Raw genomic sequence first — 15,525 nt, forward strand, 5'->3', positions numbered from 1 at the left:
CCACTATGCCTGTCCCAAGACATTTTTTTCTTTAAACTTTTTCCTCAATGGTTGCTATGAACTGAATGAGGTCCCCCATCAAAATTCATATGTCGAAGCCCTAATCCCTAGTGTGATAGTATTTGGAGATGGGGCCTTTGAGGGGTGATTAGGTTTAGAGGAGGTTGTGAGGGTGGGACTCTCATGGTGGTGGTATTAGTGTCCTTATAAGAAGAGATACCAGTGAGTTCTTCCAGCCACCTCCATATGAGGACAGCAAGAAGGTAGCTGCCTGCAGGCCCGGAAGAGAGCCCTCACCAGAACCCAGCCATGCTGGTCCCTTGATCTTGGACTTCCCCAGCTCCAGAATGGTGGAAAGCAAATATCTGTTGTTTAAACCACCAGTCTATGGTGTTTTGTTATCGCAGCTCAAGCTCACTAAGACAATGGTATTCTAACATTCAACTAATAAATAAAGGGAAGAATTGAAGAAGAGTGAAGGGGACTTTCTCATCAAAGTCTCTGTAAAGATATCTCAGGAGCCACAGTTCAAAGGGGAAGAAAAGCCTAAGAAGAAAAGGTTTAGATAAATTTTATAACAAGGAGTGAAACAGAATATTTCAAATCTTGGCCGGGCGCGGTGGCTCAAGCCTGTAATCCCAGCACTTTGGGAGGCCGAGACAGGCGGATCACGACGTCAGGAGTTCGAGACCATCCTGGCTAACACGGTGAAACCCCGTCTCTACTAAAAAATACAAAAAAAACTAGCCGGGCGAGGTGGTGGGCGCCTGTAGTCCCAGCTACTCGGGAGGCTGAGGCAGGAGAATGGCGTAAAAAAAACCCGAGAGGCGGAGCTTGCAATGAGCTGAGATCCGGCCACTGCACTCCAGCCTGGGCGACACAGCAAGACTCCGTCTCAAAAAAAAAAAAAAAAAAAGAAGATTTCAAATCTTCTAATTTCAGAAGGTGGGTGGTGGAATGACTCCATATGTGCAGTCACTTGCTGTTCAAGAGCTGAAGGGAAGCTCTGACTTATGCGCTACGATGTTTGACATTCCATGGAGTCATTTATTCATGGTGTTCCAGCTCACCCTTGTTATGGTCTTTTGAAGAGTTCTATAATTTTGCTATGTGTGTTAGTGTCATCTTCCCTAAAAGGCTATAACATGTCCAGGGCATGGCTGTGACCCCTCTTTAACACCTAGCACAGGGCACAGGAAATAGTGTATATATATATATATATATATATACATATAAATATGTGTATATATATATACACCTCAGGTGATCTGCCTGCCTTGGCCTCCCAAAGAGTTGGGATTACAGGTGTGAGCCACCACACCTGGCTGGAAATACTCATCTTTAAGAACAGAACCCAAGGCCAGGCGCGGTGGCTCACGCCTGTAATCCCAGCATTTTGGGAGGCCGAGGTGGGTGGATCACAAGGTCAGGAGTTCAAGACCAGCCTGGCCAAGATGGTGAAACCCCGTCTCTACTAAAAATAAAAAAAAAATTAGCCAGGTGTGGTGGCACGTGCCTGTAGTCCCAGGTACTCTGGAGGCTGAGGCAGGAGAATCCCTTGAACCTGGGAGGTGGAGGTTGCAGTGAGTTGAGATCGTGCCACTGCACTCTAGGCTGGGTGACAGAGCGAGACTGCATTTCAAAAAAAAAAAAAAGAACAGAACCCAAACAGTGACAGGGAAAAGGCAGACTAACACGTCCATCCTGAAGAACGCTGCCAGAGAAAGCTGGTGGGTTTTCTGGGAGATTCTGAAGAAAAAGGGAAATAATGGAAAAGACCTATAACCATTTAAAATTTTGTGCCAAGTGTATACACCCCTTTCTTGTTGAAACGATGCCCTGACTGGCAACTGGAAAGCCAATGCCTCCTTGCCTCTTCCTTCTCTGCCTCCTCAGCTCTCAGCGAGCATATTGAGGAGTAAAGCATAGGTCCTTGGCCCACCCTAGTCAGTTGTCATGGCCAGGACCCAACAATGGGTTCAGGGTGGGTATGCGGCCCACTGAGAGACCATAGGACACAGGGACACTTCTGTTGGGAAGGATAGAAAAGAGCCGAGCTTTTTTCGCTACTGTTCTTGAAATAACAGAAACAAGGATGCTGCCACCTGGCTGCAAAGTAGCCCAAGAATAAAGCTGACGAGGGGAACAAGAGAGGGAGAACTGGGGAGGTGGCTTCGCTTGTGCTCTGATAAAATTCCACCCTGATCAGGCTAAATGAAGAATTTTAAACCTCCTGAATGCGTAAATTATCTCCTTGTTTGTCACTTTGAGTTGAGCTTTCTGTCACTTGTCACTAAGTGACATGAGGAACTTGATTTGGAGTCAAGAAGACACGGGCTCAAATCCTGACTTCCACCTGGTGACTCACTAGCAATGTCATCATGACCACATTGTTTATCCTGTCTGAGCCTCACTCATCCATCAGTGCTATTCTGAGGATGTAGTAACTATTATGTTTTAAAAGTACCAGTACAATGTCTGGACAAAATAACATGATTAACAATTTTTTTTTTTTTTTTTTTTTTTGAGACAGGGTCTTGCTCTGTTGACCAGACTGGAGTGCAGTGGCAAAATCTTGGCTCACTGCAGCCTCTGCATACCGGGCTCAAGCGATCCTCCCACCTCAGTCTCCTGGATAGGTGGGATCACAGGCATGCGCCACTATGCCTGGCTAATTTTTGTATTTTTTTGTAGAGACGGGATTTCGCTATGTTGCCCAGTCTGGTCTTGAATTCCTGGACTCAAGCAATCTGCCTGCCTCGGCCCCCACAGTAATGAGATTACTGGCATGAGCCACTACACGTGGCCAGGTGATTAACAATTTAATTAATAATTTGTGGTTCCTTCCCTCCCCCTGATTTCCTTTAAAGAAAGAACAAAAAGTAAAGGTTTGCTGATGGAATAAAACAGAGATAATGACTTTCTTCCAGCCAATGTCCTTTCTCCTCCAATTAGTAGGAGCTACAGGGATGGGAAGTACCTTAAAAGAGGCCACTCCTGGGTCAGAGATGCCGGGAGGGTGTTGGCCGGTGCCATAGCCTGCGTAGCTTATCACCCACGGCTCATGGAAGGTCACCCACAGCTTCACACGGTCCCCAAATGTGGAGAAGCAGAAGGCCGCGTAGTCCAGGAAGGCATCCACCACGCTCTCATTCTGCCATCCGCCATGATCCTGCAGGGCCTGAGGCAGGTCCCAGTGGAACAGCGTGGCCATGGGCTGGATGCCCGCGTCCCGCAGCCTGTCAATCAGCTTGTTGTAGTAGGCGACGCCTGGGAGGCTGGGGCTGCTCCCGTGCCCCGTGGGGAAGATCCGGGACCAGGAAATGGAGAACTTGTACACCTGAGCCCGGAGGCCGCGAAGCAGGGCGACGTCAGAGGCCACCTTGTGGTAGCTGTCGCTGGCCACCTCCGGCGTCGCTTGACCCTCCGTGGTGTTCAGGGGCCTGCGTGGATCCCAGATGCTCGCCCCTCTCCCGCCCTCGGCCCAGCCTCCTTCCACGTTAAAGGCTCCCGTGGAGGCACCCCAGAGAAAGCCTTCGGGAAAAGTGTCCTGCAGGAAGGCGTCCCTTTCCGCCCTGGACTGATTGGCAAATGCTTCCCAGACTCTCTGATAGGCCGAGGCAGGAGAGGAGCCCGAGATCTCGTGGTCCTGCTGCTCTTCAGGCTGAAGGGCCAGGCTGCCAGTCAGAGAACAAGACATGCTGCGGGATTGAAGGGAGATAAAGGGGCATGTCAGTTACAAATGCCCCCTATGGATGACTACTGTGTTTAATCAGAAACGATTCCAGAAATACTGAGTCAAAAGTCATATCTGCAAAGGCATGGGCAGGAAGTAACTGGTAGATGGGAAAATTATTATTATTACCCCTTCTGAGGTGAATGATTCTTGCTCTTTCATGGTTAAAATAGGAACAATGCTACTGTTCTCTGTATTAGATTGCCCTCGAATATTGTCTTCAGTGCTGGTGCCATACTTTATTCTTCTTATAATTCATTATTTGTAAAACATAGCTAATAATAACAATGACTCCAGTTTATTGAGCCTTAATTCTGCACTGGCCACGGTGATAAGAATGGATGTGTATTATCTCATTTAATTTTCCCAACGAATTTATGATATGGGTACTACAATGATTTATCCTCACCCTGCACAGGAGGAAACTGAGACTTAAAGAAATGGGCGCTGGGTGCGGTGGTGCGCGCCTGTAATCCCAGCACTTTGGGAGGCTGAGGCAAGTGGATCACTAGGTCAGAAGTTCGAAACCAGCCTGACCAACATGGAGAAACCCCGTCTCTACTAAAAGTACAAAATTAGCCAGGCATGGTGGTGGGGGCCTGTAATCCCAACTACTCAGAAGGCTGAGGCAGGAGAATCACTTGAACCTAGGAGGCAGAGGTTGTGGTGAGCTGAGATTGTGCCATTGCATTCCAGCCTGGGCAACAAGAGCGAAACTCCGTCAAAAAAAGAAGAAGAAAGAAAGAAAAGAAAGACAGACAAAAGAGAGGAAGGAAGGAAGGAAGGAAGGAAGGAAGGAAGGAAGGAAGGAAGGAAGGAAGGAGAAACTTCCTGACTTCAGGGAGCCAGCAGCTATTATCAGCTGGTACAGAAGTACACTGATGTGGACTGACTAAACATTAGTCCTGGCTACTGCCTCCTTTCTTCTTCATGCTGCTTGGATTTCAGACATAATGGCAAGAGCTCAAGCATCCATGCTGGACCATGAGGCAGAAACCTTGTTAAAGGTGACAAAGCAACAACAAAGGAGCCTGGATTCCTGGTTATGAGTAACTTCTCCTTGCACACAGCTTGCAGGTGGTGGAGCAGCTTCTGTGCTTTTAACCTCATATACATACATGTTTATGTGCATATATGTGTGTGTACATATGTATATGCATATGAAATAAAACATCACATAAAAGTGCATGCTGCATTTATACGAAATGTGGTCTGATATTTTCTATTTTATTCTAGTCCATCTTCCTCCCTCCCACTCTCCTTTTCTCTTTTTTCTTTCTTTTTTTTCCAATTGTGATTGCCACCTTCTAAATTGATTTCACAGTCAAGAGTCATGTCCTGCAGGCGGGAAAGCATGCATGCTGCAAATTACAGCCAGCAGAGGGCGGCCTTGAGGAGTGCGGCACATGTCTGGGGAAAAGGAGGTGGAGTACTAGAGCATCTCCCTGTCACACAGCCATCGCGTGGAGAGCCGATGGCGCCTATACCAGGCTGGCCCACGGCGCAGAACTGGGAGAAGTGACAGGGACACTGCACAGGTATTTTCCTCTCAAAGAGCGAAGCCTGGGACCGGGTCACCCTGCAGGAGGCGTCTTCTGAAACTAAGCGCCTTCTGTTTCACTCAGCATCAACTCCCTGACATTTGCTAGAGCAGGGGGAAAGGGAAATGATCCTCTCCTTTGTTGATTATCTCAACACATGTGCGACTGTGGAGCGCACCCAGGGATGCGGCGCCGCCCCTCGGTGCTCAGCCTCTGCGCATTCACGATTCCCATAAACACAGCCTCTTCTGCTCCGAATCTCGCTCTCACCCAGCCCTCCTGGCCCTGACTCTGTCCTCCTGGATTGCATGAAAAGAGTTTTGAGGAAACAAATAAACCGCCCTGGGATGAAATAGAACTTGCTATACAGGCTTGGGGCTGGGAACCCTGGGTTTGCCGGCCACCGGAAGGGATTTAGCACATGATGGCGCCTCAGGCTTCACACCCAGGGCTCCTAAGTTCTCCCCCTTTTTTTTTTTTTTTTTGAGACAGAGTCTGGCTCTGTCGCCCAGGCTGGAGTGCAGTGGCCGGATCTCAGCTCACTGCAAGCTCCGCCTCCCAGGTTTACGCCATTCTCCTGCCTCAGCCTCCCGAGTAGCTGGGACTACAGGCGCCCGCCACCTCGCCCGGCTAGTTTTTTGTATTTTTTTTTTTAGTAGAGACGAGGTTTCACCGTGTTAGCCAGGATGGTCTCGATCTCCTGACCTAGTGATCCGCCCGTCTCGGCCTCCCAAAGTGCTGGGATTACAGGCTTGAGCCACCGCGCCCGGCCAAGTTCTCCCTTTTTTAGGGTGCAGTTGTGTGTGTCTCCTGCCGCATTCTCATGTGAGAGTTGTTCTGGGGTCTGTCTCCCCTATAAGGTCAAGAATTCTGAAGGAGACAGCTATGTTAGTCCTCACTCCCCACCCACCGCCCCTGCATTCAGCAGGTTCTCCAACCACATCCCCCTGAGTAGGAGCCCCTGGCTGTCCACTTAATGTAAGCCCGTGTTGGCCCTCCCCTTCAGGCAAAGCACCACCAAGTGCTGAGAGAACCTCAGAGCTGGCAGCACTTGTAATCACTGGCTTCTCGGGGAACCCATTTTATTATGGCCTCTTGAGTTTTCTTTCCTGAAGCCACAGCCAGTCCTTGGCTGACTCCAAGTTTGGTCAGGGAGCAGTGGTAACTCGAATCTGTCCATTGCAAGTCTGCACTACCACACAAAGCCTGAGGTACAGCTGCTGCTGTGGGTCTGTTGATCTGAACTGCTGATTTGAAGTGGATTGAGAGGATGGAACAATAGCAGGGGGATATGGCTCAGGAAAGTCGAGCACTGGGAGAGGAAAGGTAGAAAGAGGTGTTGTCACGGAATGACCCTGAACAGGGCTGCACTGGAAATATCAGAGGTGAATGACAAAGAGAACTCTAGCTGAAGGTCTGGAAGTCAATTATTGTCTCCAGCCTTTGTCCCACCGATGGTGCATGAAGTTCATGCATGTAATACCCCTCCATGGAGTGCTGAGGTTCTGGGCAATTCCCAGTGCTGGCTACCGTGCTATTCTTTTCTCACTCACTCAAGAAGCGTATTGGGATATGCGTGCATGAAAGCAATGTAATTATGGGCACAACCTCAAAATCTGCTCTAATTTTTACATATCATTTGCCTCTTTGGCACTTCAGTCATTCAGAAAGGTATTATTTACAACCCAGCTATAGATTCAAACCTCTGTCCCTAGAATGTTGTCGAGTTAGGCGTCTGGCCTGTAGCAACAGATGGCTTTCCTGTCTATGCTGTCTCCTCCCAGGGAGGATGTTTCACCCTTCATATTGAGGAAATGGGCACAGAGAACCCATTTCTCTTACTCATCATGTAACTTCAGCAGGAGGGTCAGATCTGTCTTTAACCTGGCCACTCTCCCACAAGCTCACATTGTCTCCAATAAGATCTTAAACTAGAAGTCAGGGGTTCAAATCCTAGCTGGTGCAGTGGCACAATCTCGGCCCACAGCAACTTCTGCCTCCTGGGCTCAAGCGATCCTCCCACCTCAGTCTCCCAAGTAGCTGGGACCATAGGTATGCACCACTGTGCCTGGGTAATTTTTGTATTTTTGTAATTTTTTGTAGAGACAGAGTTTCACCATGTTGCCCAGCCCAGTCTTGAACTCCTGGACTCAAGCAATCTTCCCACCTTTGCCTACCAGAGTGCTGGAATTACAGGTGTGAGCCATCATGCTAGTTGTGCACAGTTGGGCGAACTGACAGATGAGAAAGCAGAACCTCATGAGTCCCACTCAGTAAGAGACTCCCTGCTTTCTTTCTGAGTCTTTGTTTCTCATCAATTGAATGGCAATAATAAACTTGGTGGCCCAAGAGTTGATGACAATAGTCCTATAAGGTTATACATGTAAAAGAAACAGTATTCTACAAATATCAGTTATTGATAGTTCAATAGGAAACCTGACATTACCTTTTCTTGGAACTTGATGAACAACTCAGAAACTCATTAATATCAAACCCAATGGTGAGCACTTGGTCTTTATTTATGGCTGTAAGAGAAGAAATTAAATTAACTCTATGTAAATGCCAACTAAGAACATGCAAGTCTGACACACCCAAACTCCAAGCAGTGGTTCCAAGCCCCTTTGGAAAATACCATGGGCTAAGGACTTTAGAAGCTCAGCAGTGAATTCTACTTACTTATTGCTTAAAAAGTGGTTCTCAAACTTCAATGTGAATCAAAATCATCTGTATAGCTTGTTAAAACAAAGGTTGCCGGTCCCACCCCCAGAGTGTCTGATGCAGTAGGTCTCAAGAATATGTATTTCTAATGAGCTCCCAGGTGATGCTAATGTTGATGCTGCTGGTCTGGGAACCACAACTTTGGGAACAATTGATTTAGAAGAACTCAAGGACCAGAAAGGGGTGGAATATTTTTAAAATTGTGGTAAAATACACATAAACAGAAAAGGTATAATTTTAACCACTTAGAGAGAGGTGGGATCTAAGAACAGAAATTGTTATGCCATCAAAGGTGAGTTCAGATAAGCATCAATAAATGGTATCTATGGATGAACTTCAGGGGCCCTGTGGAGCCAACCCAATGCTGGGAGGGGGTCCAGGTGTGCTATGGTTTGGATGTGGTTTGTCCCCACCAAAACTCATGTTGAAATTTAATTGCCAATGTAACATTGCTGAGAGGTTACGGGACCTCTGAGAGGCATTTGGGTCATGAGGGATCTGCCCTCATGAAGGGATTAGTGCAGGCTCCAGGGAGTGAGTGAGTTCCCACTCACTCACATGGAACTGGATTAGTTACCATGACAGTGGTTCCCACTCACTCACATGGGACTGGATTAGTTACCATGACAGTGGTTCCCACTCACTCACATGGGACTGGATTAGTTACCATGACAGTGGTTCCCACTCACTCACATGGGACTGGATTAGTTACCATGACAGTGGTTCCCACTCACTCACATGGGACTGGATTAGTTACCATGACAGTGGTTCCCACTCACTCACATGGGACTGGATTAGTTACCATGACAGTGGTTCCCACTCACTCACATGGAACTGGATTAGTTACCATGACAGTGGTTCCCACTCACTCACATGGGACTGGATTAGTTACCATGACAGTGGTTCCCACTCACTCACATGGGACTGGATTAGTTACCATGACAGTGGTTCCCACTCACTCACATGGGACTGGATTAGTTACCATGACAGTGGTTCCCACTCACTCACATGGGACTGGATTAGTTACCATGACAGTGGTTCCCACTCACTCACATGGGACTGGATTAGTTACCATGACAGTGGTTCCCACTCACTCACATGGGACTGGATTAGTTACCATGACAGTGGTTCCCACTCACTCACATGGGACTGGATTAGTTACCATGACAGTGGTTCCCACTCACTCACATGGGACTGGATTAGTTACCATGACAGTGGTTCCCACTCACTCACATGGGACTGGATTAGTTACCATGACAGTGGTTCCCACTCACTCACATGGGACTGGATTAGTTACCATGACAGTGGTTCCCACTCACTCACATGGGACTGGATTAGTTACCATGACAGTGGTTCCCACTCACTCACATGGGACTGGATTAGTTACCATGACAGTGGTTCCCACTCACTCACATGGGACTGGATTAGTTACCATGACAGTGGTTCCCACTCACTCACATGGGACTGGATTAGTTACCATGACAGTGGTTCCCACTCACTCACATGGGACCGGATTAGTTACCATGACAGTGGCTGTTATAAAGTGAGGCTGCCTCTGGTGTTTAATCTATTTGCAGACACTTGCTTCCCCTTCCACTTCTCTGCCATGTTAGGATGCAGCATGAGGCCCTCACCAGAAGCTGACCAGATGTGGCTGCCTGATCTTGAACTTCCCAGTCCCCAGAACCATGAGCTAAATAAACCTTTTTTCTTTATAAATTACACAATCTAGAGTATTCTATTATAGCAACATAAGACAGACTAATATATAGTGGTAGAAAGAACACTACTGACTTCTCCCATACTCTGGCCTGTGGACAGGAGTGACAGACCTGAATATCAGGGCCCTCAGGCACATTCCCCTCTGCCCCTTCCTCCCTTCTTGCAGAGTGTCCAGTGACTGCCAACCTCAATGCTGTCATAGACCCCACCTTTCCCCTGACTTGATTGGACCAGGAGCAGCCTCCTGATCCATGGCCAGCACTCAGATTCACTCTCAAGAATTTGAACTAAGAGACACTAGGAAGATGGCCCTTGACCCGTGAGTCCCACACTTGAAAGTTCTTAGCATCTTTGTCAGGTACCCACCAGGGCCATGCGCAAACTGATAATGGGGACACAGAACAAGGGTAAGTAGAGAGAGCTGGCTGGAGAGAGAGGGGCACAAGAAAGCCCTGCCAAGAGGAGCAGAGATGAGAGACCTTGGAGGGAGAGGTAATGAAAGGAGGCAAAGATGAGTTTCCATGCTTACAACTCACAGCTGAGGCCTGACTATCTTTATGTCCATAAGAGGCATCCTTGTGCAGAACCTCTCCTCTTTCTTGGGTCAATGGGGGATGGTCACAAGGGACCATTAGTAGGAAGGCATAGTACACTAACCCAATCTGGGGTGGGCTCTTAGACTAGGCTTCCTCCCATGCTCCTCCTCCCATTGGAACCCCGGACTTTCAAGACTGCTATCCAGCGCACCAGTGCACCAAATGGCACTTGAAACCTCTTCAGCAATGGCCCACTCACCTTCCAAAAGGCTGAAGAGCAGCCTGGCTGGGCTCTTCACGGTGGAGGGGCAGTCCAGGAGTTTTAGGTTGAAGATGAAAACTTTCACTTTTGGCTCAATGGTCTGAAAAAGAGAAGGACTAGCAAGTGAACTGAAGCCTCCTGGAAAGCATCTTGATAACAGGGACAGAGTTTCAAGATGAGAAGTTGTAGCACTTACTCTGGCTTTGGAAATGACCTCTAACTATCTCAGTTAATTAAAGGAGCTGACTCTAGACTCTGAAAGAGAAAGATCTACAAGTTTCAATAACATAGTCTCCCCTCCCCACCAACCCCCACCTTCACCTCTTCCTTCATCTCAGGCTTACAGAGCACCTCTTAGAGCCAGGCACGGTGTTAGGATCAGGAACAAGGCCACTGCTCACATCCAGAGTCTGTGCTACTTTAGAAGCTTAGTTAAGAGGCCACCATTGCCATATCTATGGATGTCTGGGATTTGCTTCACAATAATCCAGTTTGGTTAGCTGGGTATGGTGGTGCATGCCTGTAGTTCCAGCTACTTGGGAGGCTGAGCGAGGAGGATTGCTTGAGCCCAGGAGTTCAAGGCTGCAGTGAGCTATGATCGCACCACTGCACTCCAGCCTGGGTGACAGAGCAAGATCCTGTCTCTAAAAAAATGTTTGTTTGTTTTTTTTAAATTAAAAATCTAGGCCGGGCGCGGTGGCTCAAGCCTGTAATCCCAGCACTTTGGGAGGCCGAGACGTGTGGATCACGAGGTCAGGAGATCGAGACCATCCTGGCTAACACGGTGAAACCCCGTCTCTCCTAAAAAATACAAAAAACTAGCCCGGCAAGGTGGCGGGCGCCTGTAGTCCCAGCTACTCGGGAGGCTGAGGCAGGAGAATGGCATGAACCCGGGAGGCGGAGCTTGCAGTGAGCTGAGATCCGGCCACTGCACTCCAGCCTGGGCGACAGAGCGAGACTCTGTCTCAAAAAAAAAAAAAAAAAAAATCTAGTTTGGGAGATAGAAGTTACGAGTTAGGTGAAAGAAGATTAGCTATGAGCCAATAGCTCTTGCAGTTGGAGATGACTTCATAGGAGTTCATCATACTTTCTTTCTACTTTTGGATGTCAGAAATTTTCCAAAACAAAAAGTTATAGCAGCCCCGAGGGTGTGGTGGCTCACACCTGTAATCCCAGCACTTTGGGAAGCCGAGGTGGGCGGATCACCTGAGGTCAGGAGTTCAAGACCAGCCTGACCAACATGGCGAAACACTATCTCTATCAAAAATACAAAAATTAGCTGGGCTTGGTGGTTCACGCCTGTAATATCGGCTACTTGGGAGGCTGAGACAGGAGAATTGCTTGAACTCAGGAGGCAGAGGTTGCAGTGAACCACTGCACTTCAGCCTGGGCAACAAGAGCCAGGTTCCATCCCAACAAAAAGAAAAAAAAAAAAAAAGTTATATTAGCTGTCATCGTTAAAATGGAAGCAAATGTAATTTCCTCTCCTTATTTCTAGCCATTTCAGTATCAAGGAAAACGTCTCAGACTGACATGCTGTTTGACTTCACTTTAAATTATCTTTTTTTGCAGGGGTTAGAGTTTGGTCATTTTACTCACAGTAATTTTTTCCTCCTCTGAACAACTAAAAGCTACCAAAAGTTACCAATAGTAACTCCTTTAAAAGGAGCCAGGCATAGTCTTTACTTTCTCATAGCCACCTGTGACAATGTCCTGTCTTTACAGATGGGGAGTCAGAAGTTCGAGAGGCCGAGCGGGTTGCCCATGACCTCGTAGTTAGTGGAGCTGTGACTCCACACAGGTCCCATCCCTCCCTGTGCTGGGTCAACGCAGTGGGGACAAATGGCCCAGGGTGGCGCGCTTAGGGAAGCAAGGGTTTTCTCCTTCCTGAAAGACGGATATGCCATGAGGCAGCCGGTGATGTCCCAGGGCTGGAGAGGTAGAGGAGCCTCGGAGGCCCCCGGCCTGCCTTCTGCCAAGTGGAGAACTCCCTGGGAGCACAGCTTTTTCTGATAAGTGGATGTGGGACCTCCTCGTGTGCCTCCTGTAGAACTGAGAACCCAGGGGTGTGCCACAGCTCTTCATTGCTGGGCTGGAGGCTGTTCTCAGGCCCTCAGACAGCTGTGTGCCGTTGGGGAGTGGCTGCTGAGGGCCCCTGGGGCTCAGAGAGGGCTGTGCAGGTGCTCTGGGGAGAGGGTGGGAATGGGAGCAGGTGCCTGCTCCTCCCTGCCCTGCTTTCGCCCTCTTCCCTCGCAGCCCACAGGAAGCGGCCCCTTCAAGGGGAGGGTGGGGTTCTGGGATGGGGAGGGAGGGGACATTGGGAAGGTGGGCAGTGCGATTCAGGCTCCTGTGGACACAACTCAGCTCCTGTTCTCAGGGCAGGTTCAGCTGTTCTTCCTGTCCTGGGCGTGGTAACTGTGCATGGGAAATGCTACCGGGCATGAGACCACAATCCCAGGAAGGAGCAGTGTCCTCTCAAGCTCAGCTGTCATTTCCAAATCTTTGAGGTTGCCTCTGAGGGTCCAACCCCACCCAAGGAAGTAAAAGGAATACATAACCATTGCAGAGCATTTATAAATGGCTGCTAAGTTTGTCCAGGGAGAGTTTTATTATTTGACTGGCCAGCTACAGACTGAAGTTTCAGTGCTTTTCCCAGACACTGGTAGAAGTGTCTTGAAAACATGGTAGCCAGGGCCGGGTGCGGTGGCTCATGCCTATAATCCCAGCACTTTAGGAGGTCGAGAGGGGTGGATCACTTGAGTCCAGGAGTTGGAGACCAGCCCCGTCTCTACTAAAAATACAAAAAAAAAAAAAAAGTCAGGCATGGTGGCAGTCTCCTGTAATCCTAGCTACTCGGGAGGCTGAGGCAGGAGAATCGCTTGAACCCAGGAGGTGCAGGTTGCAGTGAGCTGAGATCATGCCACAGGGGCACTCCAGCCTGGGTGACAGAGCGAGACTCCATCTCAAAAAAAAAAAAATGTTGTGATGGAAAAAGGGAAGAGACTGAAAATCATATCCTCAAGTACCAGCCATGCAGTGCCCCTGCTGACTGCCTGTCAGAGGCACGCAACCTCCGCACAACAGAGATGGTTTTAAAATGGCAGCTGTGTCCAAACCTGCTAGCCTAGCAACAAGCTCTGGTTTAATTCCATGAGGAGGACAAAAGGCAGCTTTAGTCATCACAGGCACAAGCAGACCTCGAGGACACTAGAGTGCTAAACAAGGCCCAGAAACCTTGTCAGCCAGCCCACGAGCACAGGCCCTGGGTCGCAAGCAAGTTTAGGCTCAGGTGAGGCATTCACAAAAACAACTGAAATTGATCATATGTGATTTTAAAATACCACCCTCATCATCATGTTCCCAACCCTTGGACTTCTTTTTCTTTTTTTTTTTCCGAAATGAGTCTCTCTCTGTTCCCTGGGCTGGAGTGCAGGGGCGCCATCTCGGCTCACTGCAACCTCCACCTCCCGGGTTCAAGCGGTTATTGTGCCTCAGTCTCCCAAGGAGCTGGGATTACAGGTGCGCGCCACTATACTTGGTTAATTTTTGTATTTAGTAGAGACAGGGTTTCCCCATGTCGGGCAGGCGGGTCTTGAACTCCCGGCCTCAAGTGATCCGCCTGCCTCAACCTCCCAAAGTGCTGGGATTGCAGGTGTGAGACTTATTTTTCTTTTGAAGAGACAGTGCGGTGTCTTCGAATGAGAAAGCCCTGGTTCAAATCCAACCCTGGAGCTCACCACCTTGGTGAGATTGTTTAAACCTTAGAGTGGGTTTTGAGGGGTTGAGATGATGTGAGGATGAAGGGCCTCCCAGGTGTCTGGGATAAGCAAGCACTAAAATTATATAGCTGTTACTCAGATGTCTTTGTGGCTACATCTGTCGCCTTTGATTAGATCAGTGGTCCCCAACATTCTTGGAACCAGGGACTGGTTTCGTGGAAGACAATTTTTCCACAGACTTGGGGGAGGTGGGAGGGCTGATTTGGGGATGAAACTGTTCTACCTCAGGTTATCAGGCATTAGATTCTCATAAGGAGCACGCAACCTGGATCCCTCGCATGCGCAGTTCCCAATAGGGTTTGTGCTCCTATCTAATACGGCCGCTGATCTGGCAGGATGTGGAGCTCAGGTGGTAATGCTTGCTGGCCTGCCACTCACCTCCTGCCGTGCAGCCGGGTTCCTAACAGGCCATGAACCAGTACTGGTGCTTGGCCTGGGGGCTGGGGACCCCTGAATTAGATCATCTCATTATTTGTAGATAACAAAAGCAGCAGTGCCTACACAGGCAGCTGGAGACACACAGACATTGGGATTGGACTGGTGCTAATTTGTCCATTTCAATCACTCTGCCTCAGGTAAAATGGAGGGTCCATGGCCTTTTTTTTTTTTTTTTTTTTTTTTTTTTGAGATGGAGTCTGTCTCTGTCACCAGGCTGGAGTGCAGTGGCGAAATCTCGGCTCTCTGCAACCTCCGCCTCCCAGGTTCAAGTGATTCTTCTGCCTCCGCCTCCCAAGTAGCTGGGACTGCAGGTGTGTGCCACCACGCCCATCTAATTTTTGTATTTTTAGTAGAGACAGGTTTTCACCATGTTGGCCAGGATGGTCTTAATCTCTTAATCTTGTGATCCACCCGCCTCGGCCTCCCAAAGTGCTGGGATTACAGGCGTGAGCCACTGTGCCCGGCCAAACTTGGCCTTTTAAGGGATAATTCCTCAGGTAAACCATCCTCCTTGGTGACGGAGATGGTGGGATTCAAAACCAGAGGTGAGTGATGGGGGCTGCTCTACCTGCCTCGTGGGAGGCACAGGCTGAAAGCAGCGGGGAGTGGCTTTATGCCCAAACCTGCAGAGGCAGGAGGTCCAATGTGGGTGCATTCCAGTGGCCAGACATCCTTGGAAAGGCCCACAGGAAGGCAGCTCTCCAGGGTTATAGGAACACTGCCAGCACTCAGAAGGTGCAGGAGAAAACATGGGCACCATCAGATACACCTTGCGTTGGGGGAATAGTTGTGA

The 15,525-nt window shown here is 48.9% G+C and overlaps 1 protein-coding gene across 1 annotated transcript in view; it reads right to left on the bottom strand.

Moving 5' to 3' along the window:
• LCT (lactase) overlaps positions 1 to 15,525 on the bottom strand; it is a 56,405-nt gene that overhangs the window by 28,635 nt on the left and 12,245 nt on the right. The window contains exons 4-6 of the mRNA XM_005573041.5: positions 10,513 to 10,615; positions 7,724 to 7,802; positions 2,981 to 3,701 (exon numbers count right to left, since the gene is read on the bottom strand). Coding sequence (XP_005573098.3) covers positions 2,981 to 3,701; positions 7,724 to 7,802; positions 10,513 to 10,615 — 903 coding nt within the window. The remainder of the gene's footprint in view (positions 1 to 2,980; positions 3,702 to 7,723; positions 7,803 to 10,512; positions 10,616 to 15,525) is intronic.

Source organism: Macaca fascicularis, chromosome 12, assembly GCF_037993035.2.
Source record: "Macaca fascicularis isolate 582-1 chromosome 12, T2T-MFA8v1.1".
Taxonomy (NCBI): Eukaryota; Metazoa; Chordata; class Mammalia; order Primates; family Cercopithecidae; genus Macaca; species Macaca fascicularis.